The sequence below is a fragment of the Manis pentadactyla genome, chromosome 9, assembly GCF_030020395.1.
Source record: "Manis pentadactyla isolate mManPen7 chromosome 9, mManPen7.hap1, whole genome shotgun sequence".
Classification (NCBI taxonomy): Eukaryota; Metazoa; Chordata; class Mammalia; order Pholidota; family Manidae; genus Manis; species Manis pentadactyla.
Window position 1 is genome coordinate 120199570 of NC_080027.1, and position 15500 is coordinate 120215069.

At 49.6% G+C, this 15500-nt stretch overlaps 1 protein-coding gene across 4 annotated transcripts in view; it reads left to right on the forward strand.

Moving 5' to 3' along the window:
• Positions 1–15500, forward strand: part of PLXNA2 (plexin A2) — a 207878-nt gene that overhangs the window by 33261 nt on the left and 159117 nt on the right. The window contains exon 4 of one of the 4 annotated variants that reach the window (XM_036912407.2): positions 9542–9938. The exons of the other annotated variants lie outside the window; for them this stretch is intronic. Coding sequence (XP_036768302.1) covers positions 9542–9721 — 180 coding nt within the window. The 3' untranslated portion in view covers positions 9722–9938. Of the gene's footprint in view, positions 1–9541; positions 9939–15500 lie in introns of those variants that run through there. 4 annotated transcript variants of the gene reach the window in all.

Here is a 15500-nt window from a genome sequence, read left to right on the forward strand (position 1 = left end):
CTGCTTGGGGGCGTCTTTCCATGGCACACGCCCAAGTGAGCCAAGTTCTCTTGGGCCTGGCGGGCAGGCCACCATGGAGGCAGTCAGTGGGTTCAAGGGGAGGCTGGGGATGTGGTTGGTCACAGCTTGTTCCAACGTGCAAGTTGGCTGTACCTTTCCACTCTTCACTCTTTCTTAGGTTGTTTCTATGAGCTCATAATTCCTCTGCTTCTCCTCTGGGTAACTCACCCTTCCTTCCCAACCACACTCCTTAGAGGCACCTGATACACCCAGGCTCCCGTCGGCCTCCCGCTTACCCACCCGCCTGCCTTCACTGCTTTCCAGAGAAACAGCCCAAGAGGAATTTATGGAATGTCCCCAGGAAACCCTACTGTGGTCCAGGCCCCATAGCTCTTTCAACACAGGAAGGAAAATAAAGAAAAAAAAAACCTAGCTAAGAGTTTGGAGAGGGGAGGGAAGCAGGGTGCGTCATAACAGCTCACTCCTTCCCTGCCTGACCAGGCGTCTGTCAGGCTGTCCGGCCCTTATCCACTGCAGCCCGTAGGAACAGGATGTCCCTAGGTGGGGAGGTTGAGAGGAAGCAGAGACTCACCAGCAGTGGGATGACCACGAGGTGTGTTATGTGCTGTGTCACATACTCGCTTGCGGAGAACATCACAGATGAGGCCGCTGTTTATTTGAGGCGCCAACACACGGAAGGAACAGGCAGAATAAGGACAAGGCCTCGAGCCAAGGTGCACAGTACTCGCATAGGCTAAGGCATTACAGGCCATAAGAAGACAGGCAAGGATTCACCACAGGGACAGAGCAATTCCAGAGGCCCCATCTACTGTTGTGTGATCAGCCTGGAAGGCTTCATCAAGAAGATCCCCAGGATTTGCTTAAAGGTGGAATGAGTTGGATAATCTAATGAGTTGGGGGTGCCAGAGAAGGGCACCCTGGACCTGGGAACCACACTGAGAAGGTGCAAAGCACGTGCAGGGAGGGTCCAGAGTGCAGAGAGGGGAGTGGAGGACTCGGTCAGGTGGAAGGTAGAGGTCGAGCACAGGGGGAATCCAAGCCCTTAGGAGATCGAGTGAAAAGGACCTTGGGGTCTTTGTTGACCACAAGCAACATAGGCTAACCGTGCGGTGCAGTGTAACCACAGTTAGCTAGCGTTCACCACACTAACGGAAGAATGATTTCCAGGTTGGGAGAAGTGGTGGCTCCACCTGACACTGGAGATAACATTGTAAGAGGTGGTAAGGAAATGAAAGCACCAGATAATCAAGAACTTGAAGGTTGTGAAAGTCATGCTAGATGCAGAATATTTTTAAAAGGATGTTAACCCAAGGAAAGAAGAGTGAAAGAGGAGACAAAACAGCTTCCTCCAGATAATATAACTTATCGAGCACTTGTTATGTGACAGATGTAATTCTAAGAGCTTTATGGCTATTAACACATTTAATCTTGATGTTATTCTGTGATGTAAGTTCTATGATTCCTTCCATTTTACAGATGAGGAAAGAGAGGCTAAGAAAGATAACAAAATTTGTGTCTGAGGTCTCATAGCAAGTAAATGTCAGAGGCAGGATTTGAACCTTGATCACCTGATTTCCCAATCTGTGTGCTTACCCATTAAGCTGTGGAAGGTGAATTTGATTTATTTGGTGTGTTGCCAGAGGGCGGAATAGAGCCAATGAGTAGGAGTTAAAGTAAAGCAGATTTCCACTTAATGTAAGGAAAACGTTTCTTGCAGCCAGACTGTCCCATAATGGACAGAAGTGACTCGAGAGGGAAGGAGCTCCCAGTCAGTGGGAGCATTCAAGCAGAGACTGAATAGTCATCAGGCACGGTGCTGGCGAGGGGGCTTCTGCACCAACCACATGGGCTTTTCAGTCGTGCCCCCACGGTTCCCCCAGTTCCTTCAGTGGGAGTGGGTGATGCCGGAGGGCAGGCCGTGGCAGAGAGGGAGGCCGAGGCCCCCTGGGAGTCGGTGTTGCAGACGCCCTGGGTTCGAGCTTGACATCTGAGCACAGCGGAAGGGCCCTCAGGGTCAAGGAGAGAGGGGCTTGGTGCAGACAGGCAAGGTTCGGCCACGGTGATGGGGACACGCAGGCCTGGGGCAAGACGTCAGGGAGGAAAAGCAGGGTGTCTGGGGCGGGCGCAGTGGACTGTGCTGACATCCCTGCTATGAATGACAGGCTGTGGGGATCCAGATAAGAGATGCTGGGAAATAAGATCACAGCAGGCAGAAGACGTGTGGTGGCATGGGAGCCACACACTCATTTAATAGGCCTTCCCGGGTTGCAGGGAGGAGTCCCGGAGGCAGTCTGACATGAGTCCTGGCGGACAGGAGGAAAGGAGCTGAGCGGAGCAGACAGACACCAGGACTCAGGGGCAAGGACTCTCTCAAAGGTCAGGCAGAGTGCCTCTGGCTGCTTCGTTCTATCTACAGTGGCTGCAATGCTGCCTCCATCCCGGCTCTCTGTCCCCGGAGGCCTCCTCTGGTCCCTGGGCCCAGGGACCTTCCAGAGCTGCAGGAGCTGGTGGCTCCCCGCTCTCTGTCCCCACTAGACACCTCCAGTGCAGTGCAAGGCTTCGGAACTGCCCTTCGCCCTGTCCCTTTGAGCATTGTGAGTTGCACCGCCTCAGACCCCTCTCAGCGCGTGGTTTTGCTCCAACAGCATCTGACGTGGGGGCAGTTGGCGTGTCCACCTCTCCTGAGATTTCCAGCCCCTGAGGGACAGGGACACTCTTTTTCACATTCATGTCACCCAGCCTACTGTCAGACCCAACACCTCTCACATATTAGTCTCATTAGATTTTACTCAGCTGTATTGGAGAGCTACTCCAGACACCTATTTGCTCTGATTGGAATAGAACCAGACACCCAGGGTGACTCCCTTTGACGTGGCTAGTTTGCAAAGGAAGGAAGTTACTGTGTGTCAGATGGGTTGGGGGTGTCTGGTTAGGGTGGTGGTGGGGTGAGGAGTCAAGAAAACAAGAGAACATTTGATAGGTAACAAGAAAAACGTTTATTCTCAGGTTCATGCATCTAGAAGAGGGTGGGGTGGCCCTCTCAGAAACGGTGATGGGGTAGGAGAAGGGAGCAGCGTGAACACCATTGCCTGGGCATCCCCAGCGTAGCAAGGACAGCCATCCGCCTCACTGGGATCACATGCACACTGGCCTAAGCAGGGAGGCAGGTGCAAAGGCTCAGGTAACCTCCGCCCCAACCCTACCCCGCCAGACCCCTGTCTATTGAACTCCTGGACATTTTTGCAGATCCGCAGAGACGTAGCCCTTTTCAAGTTTTGGGGGGAGGGCCCCGGCCTCTTTTGGCACCACCCTCTTTCCCATTAGCTCACCACAGCTGCTGAAATGCCTGTGTGAAATTCTTGGGGAAAATTCTTTCTGCCTTTCCCAAAGGGACATGCCAACCCAAGGTCTCCAGTCGGCAGCCCACAGGAAGCCCTGACGCCCCAGGCTTATTCTTCTCTTTGTAACCTCACAAATGATTTACTAAGCAAAGCCAGGAAAACTGTGAGCTGCTTTCTGGAGCAGCTTAGACGCTGGAAAGTCTCCATCAGGAGGACCAAAATATGAACTCTCCCCAGCCCAGCTTATTGCTCAGTTATTTGATAACACTGATTATTTACAGGATACCTTTCTGTGGCACGTTCTTTCTTCTGCAAAGACTTCAACTAAGTATAGTGTTTGCCCCCTGCCTCTCTGCCCCATTTTACAGATGTGGGAAACTGAGCCACAGAGATATTAAGTATCTTGCCCAAGGTTATGTGGTCTCTCCGTTTTGATATCAGCATTTATACTTCCTCCCAAAACACATGCAAGTTCCTAACCTGATACTTAGCTCCCTCGTGGGGTGGGGTTGTCTTGGTGGACAGAAGGCCAAGTTGGATGAGAAACTGAGAAACATGCCTTTCTCTCTGGGCCAGCCCCACCGAACAATAGCCGCTCCTTCCCCTGAGTGGAAATGATTCACTCGTCTCTCAGTGTGAACCCTGCATTGAGTAAACAGACAGGGCTGCGCGTCCAACTGGAGGAGACCTCGCAGCCCCCCTGGGACTTGTGACCCTGACCAGAAGCCCGAACTGCCCCGCACAGCTCAGCAGTGCTGGGGGCTAGGGCAGTGGGGCGCAGACACCCTCTCCCCTTCCCCAGAGCCTGCATGGAAGGGGTGGGGTGGTGTCTGGGAGCTCACCACCACATCCCTAGTAATGAGTCTGGCTCTCTGCCCGGGCTCCTGCCGCCAAACTCGCTGTTTGTTTTGTTGTTTTATAGCCCTCTTGGGTCCCAAGAACTGGTCTTCTGAAAGCTGGGAAAGGCAGCATCTGGTTGGCACCGGGAAGGAGACTTATTTACAGAATCCCCCACCCCCACCCCCGGCTGCCACATCCCCCTGCTTGACCATGACAGGTGTAGAAAGGGGGTGTGGGTTTCTCTCCAGAGCCCCAGCTGACCCCTGGGGAGGAGGCCCTGGTCTCGTAGAGCCGTTCTGAAAGGGGGGGAAACCAAAGATTCATTTGTTTCTTGCATCTTTTATGCAACTTTTACATGTTACAGGCTTGGAGAATCCCTGAGTGAGGCATGCAGGTTGTGTGGTCGGAATTCAGGAGGGCTTTATCACAGGACAGGTGAAAGGCAGGGAACCGTGTTTCAGGGGCAGGGTCGGGGAGGCGGGTAATGACGCAAGCTCACAGAATCCAGGGGACCCACGTAGACCGCTGAATTTTCAAGAGGCCGAGGTGCAAATGTTTACAAAGCTCTTACCTGTAGGAAAATACAAACCACGTAGATATACATTCTTTCAGGCCATTGAGCCTTGCCTGCCTGTGGATACGGGACATGGACATGTATCTCTGGTTTGGAAGCGACCTCCAAAGACCACATTGTCCATTCCTCTGCCTTCAGGTAGAAACCAGTTTATGTAACAAGGTGTCTCTAAGCTCATGGGATACAGTCCTGCCTCCTGCCTACTAGCCAGGTCACCTCTGACCTTGTTCCTTCATCTGTAGAAGGTGGACAATTAGAGTGCCTCATGACACTGTGTGGAGGATTAAATGAAATGATTCATTATTGAACTAAAATTGATTCAACACCCACTATGTGCCATTTGCTGGGAGTACAGTAGTGAACAAAATGGTCAAAGATGCCTGCCCTGATGAAAATGATATCTTGATGTGGGAAGACAGACAGAAAAGAGTAACTACAATATATAGTATGTTTAGACGATAGTAAGTGCAGATGGGGAAAGAAAAGTGTAATGAAATAATTTCCATAAAGCACGATGCTGAGCTTGAGCATATATGCTCCTAAATAATAATGCTTAACTTGGGAACCTCAATTTTCTTCTTCTGTGAAACAGGGCAGTAATAAACATTTTGCAGTATTGCAAGGATAAAATGAAATCATGTATGAAAGAAAGTGTATACTCTAGTGCTTGGCATGAAAGTGCTTTCTATTATTTCTATCTTTGAGGCTTCCCCCAAACCCCACTTCTCTGGCTCCCTTGGGGAATGGAGCTGTCAGATCAGCCTCCTTTTTAGTGCCACGTTTGCAAGGTCATAGGGAGGAAGAGAATCCTGCCGCCTGCCCCCAACCCCAAGTCATGGGAAAAAACATTCAGAAGCCTAGACCAGCTGAGCTGAACTAATCTAATCCTGCTGGACATTGGCATCCAGCGGCATTAGTCACCAGTGAGAGCTTTCCGAGTCCCATATCACCAAACAATATGGACTGACCCCTCCCCAGGGCAGGGCTGGGGGAAGTGGCTGTTTGCTCTTGCGGCCTTGCAGAATTAACTAACACAGAGCCATTCTCTGCCCTTTGCATGCTCCCAAGCCAACCATAATATCCTAGGCTGCACAGCTCTGCTGTGCAGATTAACTGTGACCTTGGGAGGGAACCTGACTTTCCTCAACTGGTCCATAAATGTTACCTGGCAAGATTGCTGTGCACATCAGACATGAGGGATATAGAGTAATAATCCAGGGCCTGATGCATAGTAGATGCTTAGTACATGGCAGCCATTGCTGCTGCTACCAATATTACTATGTGTGTGACTCTCATACTATTCCTACCACCCTTCCTGTACTATTTCTAGCTTTTCTTCCAAGGGCCCAGATTCCCTTGGTTCCTATTAGCTCATTAACTCCGTAACATTTTCTGATGAAAAGAAAGGGTGGGTCTTTTTCTCTGCTTTGTTGCAGATGGTGATGTGAAAATCCAGAGAGATTATGGACTTCCTCAGGGTCGCAGGGTCAGTCAAGGGAAGATGTAGGAACTGGAGGTGGAAACAGGCCCGGCATGTACCTAGGTTACTTATACAGGCCAAGATGATGAAGCTAAAAGCTCGCAGCCACTTGAACTTCTCTTCCCTTCTTGTTATCATGAGTCCTTCTGTCCAGGGAAGCAGGAAATATATGGAGATACAAGGTGGGGAAAATCAACCTGAGATTCAGTCCTCCTGAGGCTCTTCCCAGGATTGTATCCCTCCCCCGGCCTCAGCTTCCAGAAAGGTTTCTAGGCTCCAAGGTGCAGAAGTTTAGAAGCTAGTGCCTCTGGGGTCATCCCAATTGGCCATCCTGTATAGCTTTCCTATACTGCTTTCTGGTTTTCTCATTCAAAGGCTGCTGACACTAGCTGGGTGTCCCCACCTAACCTGGGCGGAGCAACGGCATCAACAGGCTTTAGTAACAAATCAGGGACACTTTGCTGTTCAGGGTGGGTGACAGCACAGCCAAGGAGGAGCAGGCCACCCAGGGAGAAGGTGGACTCCATCACACAGGTCAGAATCTTACCCTGATTTTGTTGCTGGAAAGGATCCCAGAAAACTGGTCCAGCCTACAGACTTTGGGCAGGGGAGATATTCATTGTTCCATTTTATAGATAAGGCAGCTGAGGCCTCGAAACATTAAATAACCTTCTCAGAATCACCCAGGTTCTTAGCAATACAGGCAAGACTAAAATCCAGGTGCTCAGATTCCAAATTCTCTCTTTATCATACAGAAGAATATCCCCTCTGCACAAAACTTCAGAGTAAAATCCACCTCTCCCCAGCATGCAGGCATTCCCTAAGCAGAGCCTAAGGTCAGTGTGGGGACACTTTCCAGGGCAAGAGCCTGGCTGAGCTTCCTGTCCCAGGCCTGACCACCTAGCCCTGCCCTGAGGTGACCGGCATCCCCAAGCCCTCACTCCGCATGTCTGAGGGAGCTTAGCAGAGCCCGGCCCCCTAGCAATGCTGCTTAAACACAAATGTTTGCCTTGGGACTAAGGTGTCCTGACAAATCAGAACACTGAATTGGGGGATCTCAAGCCTTACATGTTAGTCCTTTCTTTAAGCATGCTGCTGTTTGTTCATTTGTTTTGAGGGGGTGTCTTTTATACATTAAGCACTTCCTATGTGCTAAATACTGAGCTTAGTAGGGTTTTTTTTTTTTTCAGTTAAGCCTCATAACATCCGTGTAAAGAAAAGATCAATATTACGTCCATTTTCTGTAGGGCAAACAGACTCACCACTAAAATAACTTGACAGTCACGTTGCTACTAAGTGGAAAGCTAGAATTTGAATCCAGAGCTCTCCGACTCTAACCTGCGCTTTAAGCCCCGGCTGTCAGCGCTCTGTTGGCCTTCTGTAAGGTGCCATTTGTCCATCTGTAACCCAACACCTGCCTGACAGCTGCAAGAAGATGCACGAGACAAAAGTGAAAGTACTGACTCTTCAGACTCTTTGGAGCAAAGATGCCCTGGAAACCCAGGATATGGCAGCTGCCACCTCGGCACACGCTGCCTGTGTCACCCCCCCCTCAGGCCACCTTCTCCCCCTCCCCACCCATCTCAGCCCAGGCCACAATGGATGGGGTGGCAGCCTTTTGTGCCACGCACAGTCCCCAGCTGACTCCCCTTTCTGCAGGCATCACTGTCTGCTGTGAGCGCTCTGAAGGGAAGACAAAGGAGTGTTGCTGGCAAGGCCAAGGGCTTCTGGGTAAGGCGTGGGGCCTCGGCCCATCACCCGAGCATCCCTTGGAACCCCTGGGCTCTTCTTCAAAGACGCTGTCTGGGATCTTTTGTGTGCCAGTCATACCCATTCAGAGCTGGCAGGGCAAAGGTGTCAGTGGGGAGGAGGACACTGAGAAATGGAGTCATTTTGATCTGGCAAAATTGGAAGAGACCTTAATGCAATAGTTAACAGCAAACCACTGCCAGGGGATGGGCCCACATGCTTGTTCTCTGTTTATGGGGCTTATGCAATTCCATCAATATTGATGCCTGATGCCTTTGGTTCTGACACTAATCATTGCTATGAATTAAATTTGCAGCCATATAATTAGGATTGCTATTAAAAGGGCCCTGAGCTAAGCACCACGATGTGGCATATCTTTTTCTTGATAGAAAATGGCATCCTTGTAACTCGGCTAATGGGGTGCACCTAGTTTGCCAAGAATGATGTGAAAATTATACATTCTATATTTGTATTGGGCCTTGACTGAAATACCAGCAGGCCAAGGTGAGGCTGCAGAGAAGGTCCCCCTCTGCCCAGGGCTGTGGGCAGCAATTAGGTATCTCTCCTGCTCTTCAGAGTCTTTAGGAAAGGGTGTTTGAGAGCCAACGTTGGTTGCTCGCTGTCAGGTCTCAGACAGCTCACAGTCAGGAAGGTCTTCCTGAAGTCTAACCTAATACTAGTGAGCTTTGGCTAAGAGACTGCCTACTATGGTGATTTCTGACTTTAAGTTTGCTATGAGCCAACCAAGGGAAGGTTTCTTTATGACCCAAGCTTGGTTGAAAATGCTGACCCAAACCCCTCTTGACAGGATGAGGTGGGCCTCATTTCCAGGTAGATGGATTGGTCAAGAGCCCACTCCCATTGGACCCCAAGGACCCCCACCCAGAGAGCATTCTGGGCCACAGAGCACTGTTAACCTCATACATAGAAGAACCCACTGCTGCACATGGCAGAAAGGACGAGCTCTCTCTCAAACAAAATGCCCCTCCAGAGAAATTTGCAGCATATTTATTTCCTGGGGAGTCCAGCCTTGGATTCCAGGCCCCCAGTCCAGCATTGCCCCATTCACCCTCAGAGCTGTCATGTGTCGTCAGGCACACAAAGGGTCTCTAACTCTTTTCCGGCAATAGCGCATGTAGTGACCTCTCTTACCACTTGGAATAATAATGTGCACCTGTGGGCACAAAGGATGCATTAGTCCCTGCTCTTTTTGACCTTCAGGCTGAAAAGAGTTTTCCCCCCATATCATCATTTATTGATTTTTTTTTCATTTCATATTTTTAAGTCATTGTGAAAAGACAATTGTTTGAGTTTAAATTCTAACCTTACCATTTATTAAGTACATGATCTTAGCTAAGTTGCTTAACCTCTTGGACACCGAGAGTTAAGAATTCTTAGCTTTAAACAGAGAGAATAATGTCTACTTCAGAGGGTTTATAATGAGATTAGAGAAGTCTCACAATTGCTTATCACAGGTCTCTACGCCTAATTAGATTCCCCACAACTCCTTCTCTTTTTCCTTTCACACCTACCCAGATACAGAAGACAAAAGGAATGGCCCTTGGTACCCTTTTCTCTCCACCTATTCTCAGGGTCAGCGTGTGGAAAATGAAGTCCTCCAGAAGGAATGGTGAACTGGAATATGAATTCCGAATACCTCCAGCCTTAGTCTCACCACACACAGGAAGGCTAAACAGGGCTCCCCGCCCCATGTAGGCACCATAGTTTCTGCTGTTTCTCTTTGCTCTCAAGAGGTCCAGGTCTTAGGTAGACTGAATCCATCCTTGAGTTCAGGGCCCAGAGGCCAACTCATAGATACAGGTTCACAGGTGTGGAGAAAGGGCGAGAACATCTTCGCATCAGCTAGAGTGGAGGCCCTTTTCACACAGGAGTTGTATTCACTTTTGTCCTCTGACCCCCCGACACACACAAGGTAGGTCTGTTTCCATGTAGAACCCTAGAACAAAAACAGTATTTATGCTTAAGTCCTCAAGCACCCAAAATTTTTCATTCATTAACAAATATCTTACAATACTAGGAATTAGCCTGATGCTGGGCGAGTACATAGTTCCTCGTATATGATTCAGACGCACATTCAACTTAATTACTTACCCTCTTCTGGTCTCTTATCACTTGTGAAATCTTGGATGATACAAACAAACCCCCAAAATTGACTCACCTGTTGAGGGAATGTGTGGGACCCACTAATCTTCCTGCACCTCCAGTCTTTCCAGGAGTTTAACTGCTCTGGAAGTCATAAAACATTGAGTAGCTTCAGTCTCAGACAGATTGGTGGTATCCCCAGATAAATGGTCGCAGTCAGAGAAATAGAGGAAAAAATATGCCCAGCCTCCCCCGACCATCAAATCAAAGAAATAAAAAATCTGTCTCCTTGGTATCTCCCCACTATTTATGTTTGAGCTCAGCAGACACCCCTGGGCTGCAGCCAGTCTGTGTATTAGCATTAGTCCATTACACTTTTTATGATGCATGTTACCCACCCTCCACCTCCAGCCCTCACAACATTATACGACTGTCCTTTTCATTTCTGGGAAGAGCTTCAGAGAATGGCAGATGCCTGTATTTCCCCACTCTTTGGGGAGCTATTTGTAGGCAGCCTGTCCCAGGCCATAAAAAATGAGAAATAAACCACAACCCCTGGCAGTGAATGTAGTAGCCAAGGCCAGGGAGGTGGGAAAAGTAGGGGGGATGGGTAAGCGCACTGGTATCCGTACGAGCCCAATGGCCAGTTGGTTGGGGGGGTAGGTGCCACCTACAGAAGGAGATTCAAGGGGCTGGTGCAGAGAGGTGTCACTCTCTCAGATTTCCACAAAAGGGAAATCCTGCCACTCTCCCCCATGCCCATCTCCCCACTGGAGCCACCTGTCCCCTGTGATCAGATCCAGTAGAGTTCCCAGTAAGGAGAGGATGTTGTCCTTTTGCATCATTTTCTCCTGACAGTTCCTGTCGATACATAGATTGCTCTATGTCACTCATCTCCCATTGGTGCTTCTAAATCTTAGAGCAACTTCCTGAAGTTTCCTCTACTTTCTCCCGCCCTCCCTCCCTCCCTGTGACACCCACCCCATCCTCTTCCCCCTCTCCTCTCCAACACTCTCCTGCTCCTTCATGGCCAAGACCAACTCTTACCAATCAATCACTACTACTTCTGGCTCATTAAACCTTCAGCCAAGACTCTGATGGCCATGGCGGTGATATTTATTTCAGCCTTTGAGCTGCACCCAACAGCAAAGCCCCTCGGCACGCTGCAGGAGCCAGCTTTGCTCCGTAGAAGGCGCCCCTGGGAGGAAAAAAACCAAATGCTGAATTCATAATTGGTCTAAAGGAGATTCCCGGTTGTTCCTACTCACACAAACGGCAACCAAAAGCAGAGAACAGAGCAAAGACAGAGAGGCCGGGCGGTGGAGGACAGCCCGAAAAGCCCTGGATAATCAGTGCATGGAACAGTTTGCTTCATCATCAACTCCATCTTAGCAGCAGGATGTAGACAGAGGGTGGAGGTGAGATTTCTTTTTCTCCTCCTTATTTGGTTTTGGACCCCACATCAAATGGAAACATGTAGATGAAAGTGATGTGCATTTAAAATGTATGTACACATTAGACTGCTGGAGAGAGTAGTTATTATACTGAGTGTATGTGTGTTTGCAGTAAGCTGCTAAATTATTTATTGGGCCTGGGCTTTAATCTCATAAACCTGCCTGAGGCCCTTGGGGCCAGCAGCCTGGGCGCTGCATGAAACACACACGTCGGGCAGGCTGCACGGAGCACTCCGGTGACTCTGAGTAATGACTGTTCATTTCCACGCAGTCTTTTCCCCCAGATCAGCTCATTAACAGCAGTCGCACCCAGTGAAGAACCTTCTCATTTTCCCATCACTGCAGACTTGGAAGTTGATTTGCATCTTGTAGCAAATAAGGGCCCCAGCCTGAGCACAAAGGACCAGGGGAAGAGTGGTGAGAGGCTGTTCTCAGAGTCTCCTTCCTTAGCTGAGGGTTGGGAGCCTTAGACGAGGGAGCAGATGGCCCCACAGCCACTGGATGTTGCTGGGATTGCCCTAATCTGTGAGCTCTCTCTGCCACCCCCAAGACTCACTGATGGATGACCCTGGACAAATCATTGTATATCATGGGCTTCAACTTGCCCCTTTTAAGTATAAGTGATCTCTGTTATTCTCCCTGGTTCCCAGGCTAGAAGGCAACTAACTCTCTTGCTATGAATCTGCCAAACAGTCTCTGGATGGCAAGATAATAATACCACCCTTAAACCTTTTGGTGGTTTGATGTATATTCAGAGCTTTCAGGTATATTCCACCCATTTTGAACTCATCTAGTAATCCTAACCATCCAGGGCCAACGATCTTACAGATGAGGAGACTGGCCCAGAGGGGCCCAGAGATTTTCCCAGCATCACCCAGGAGTGACACTCACTTTGCTAGCTGGATCCCATCCTTTGTCCATCCTAATCATGGCCTTGGTGTGTGAGCTAAGAAGCATTAAGCTAGTATGGAAATGGAGGCACAAATCCTCTCTGAGACCCAGCCCCGAAGAGCCGGGTGAGAGCAATGTCAACACCAATGCCCTTGTCGTAGAAATGTGAGCATAAGGAGGCTGTGCTTTCCAAACCCGGAGTCTCTGCTCTCTTTGAGCAAACAAAGCAATGCCAGGATTGTCTGGGTTCCTCATTCTCTGGGCTGCAGCCGCCAACATAACTCCTCCTGGCAAAATCCGAATGGCAGGAAGGCCTAAGAGGAAGATACGGCAGAAGCTGAAGGCACAGAAATTTTAAGCCTGTGTTCCAGGATTCAGGGGGTCCATGATCTATAAAAAAAAAAAAAAAGTTACGCGAACATTTGTGTGTCTAAAATTTTTGTGTAGAGGTCCCGTTGCTTTCATCAGATTCTTAAAGCTATGCCTCCAAAATGTTAAGACTCTTTATCTAATGGTTTTTAGACTGTGCCTTTGAACTCTAGGTTGACCATTCCAGTCCCCCTATTCAACCCTCCTTCAATCAAAGTATCTTGCTTTCATCTAATTTATATACATTAGAGTTGTGAGTATGATTTTTTTTTATTGTGAATAAAAACAGGTTCCAATGACAGATGATGAAATATCTGTCCTTGTGGTATGGGCCCCCTGTGAGAGGCATGCATTCACCACACTCACCACCTGCCACACACACACACACACGCATTCACAAATACTCACGCACACAAACTCCCCCCAAACCTGGTGCCAGTGACAGCAAAATAAGGCAAAGCTGGAAGGACCCAGAGTAGGGCCAGGAGCTGGTCCAGAGGCCCAGGGCAGGGAGAGATCAGGCATCTGGGTGGAAGGGACCGCGGAAGCCGACAGCAGCACGCAACGGAGCGTCGGTCGTGGTCTTGGTTGTGACACCAAAGCGGACAGCACAGGCTGGGAGAGGTGGCCAAATAGGCAGCTCTGAGTGCGTGTCCAGAGAACCAGACCAGGTCTCTGTGGGACCTCAGCAGGGTGGGCCCTCAGGGAGCTGAGAACTTCCCCGTCCCTGGAACCCGGAGGCATCTCCACGCTCCTCCTCGCCTTGTGACTTGGGCGCCTTGTTCTCAGAGACAGGAACACTGTGCCCTTGCCCAGCTAACCCCTTCTCACCCTCAGGATGCTATGGCATCACCTCCTCCAGGAAGCCCCCTGCGTGTGCCTCACGGTGCCCTGTCCCGTGCCTATCAGAGCAGAAGAGCAGGGTAGTAAGAAGAGCCCAGGCCCAATAGCCAAGTTGTCCTGGACTCCACTCCTGATTCTGCCCCTTCATATCTGGGTGATGAAGCAAGAATCAGTCTCCCCTCTGTGCCCATTTCCTCATGTATGAACTGGAAATGAAAGCAGTTTCTGCCCCCACAGGCTTGTTGTGAGCGGCGTGCAAAGGAGTTCATGTGCCTAAAGCACATCCATCATTGTCCAAAGCAGAATAAGTGCTCAGGAAATGTTACCTATTATTATTGTGTGTATTGTAATTGGCTTTTGTCCTTCTCTGTCTGTCAGTACATCTGTTTCAGGATAGGGGCTGTTTATTATCTCTGTGCCTATAGTGCTAACTAACGTAGCAGACAGTCGATAAATGTTCAAAAAGGGAAAATAGCAGTGGGGGGCGAGCATGGAGGATGGGGAAGGAAGAAATGGGAGACAGAAATCACCTCTCTGCCCCAATACAAAGGTATATTTTTGATGTGAGTCAAAAGGGCTTGAAGGTGTGTGTTATACCCCCAGGTAAGGTAGGACTTCAGGGGTTCCTACCAGTGCCTGTGGCTGGCCGTGGTCAAGGGTGAGGCTCTTCAGGGGGTGCACATGATTCAAGCAGTCACATCTCCTACACAGAAATTCAAGCCATTATTGCTGCCAGAAGAATTCCTCTGGGACTGCCCTTTCCCCAGAGGGGAAATTCCTTCAGCCTCACTTAACACACAGCCTCACTCCACCAGTGCTCCCCCTGCAAATCCAGCAGATGCCAGGTCTGTGCCCAAAGTCAGCTGGTGGCAGAGAGAGCAAGGAGGGCTGGGTGGTGCCCTTCCCAGGCCCCTGCCCCTCTGTGAGTCCATCAAACTGCTGGAGTCCAGGTCTTAGTAGACTATATTCCTCCTGCCACCAAGGGTTTGAAGAGGCAGAAAGACATCCCCATTACTCGGTGTGTTCATTTGTACGTTCACTCACTCACTCATTCAAAGAAATGAGTGCTGCTGTCAGTGCCTACTGTGTGCTTCAGACAGATGACCTGTTTGCTAACATCACCGTTAATCATATGAAGCCAGTATTTTTCTCACCTGGGGAGATTCTGTGGACATTTGGCTGTATCTGGAGACATGTTTGATTATTATGTCCATGACAGGAGGTGCAACTGGCATCTAGTGGGTAAAGGCCAGGGATGCCGCTAAACGCTCTCCAGTACACAGAGCAGTCCCTGCATCAAAGTAGTATCCTTCCCCAAATGCCAGTAATGCTGAGGTTGAGAAGCTTTGACCAAGTTAATGCACATTTGTTGAGCATCAGCTACGTGAGCATCACCACTGTGCTTCACTCGGCACTGCCGTCCTTACTGCAGCCCTAAAACACTATGGCTATTTATCTTTCCTGATGAGAAAACTAAGGCTCAGGCAGGTGAAGCCATTTTCCCATTTATTCATAGAGCGGGTATTTATTGGACAATTCGGTAGGTGGTAGATCTGGAGAGAAACCCAGGTCTGCTGGCCCCAGTGTCTGTGCTCATTCTCTAAACCATGCTGGCACTGTGCACAAGGTCAGGAAAGAGGACGCAGAAACTACGTAAGAGAGAAGCACAGTTTGGGGGAGGAGAGTGTAGTTGATAAATGCCACTGGGTATGAAAGAAGATATTACTTTTCCTTTCCTGCCTCCTTCTTTCCCCCTCCCCCTCCACGGCCTCATGTACACACACATGAGCAATGGAGTAAAATTCTTGAGGCCCCAGTGCGGGTGGAATGGCGGT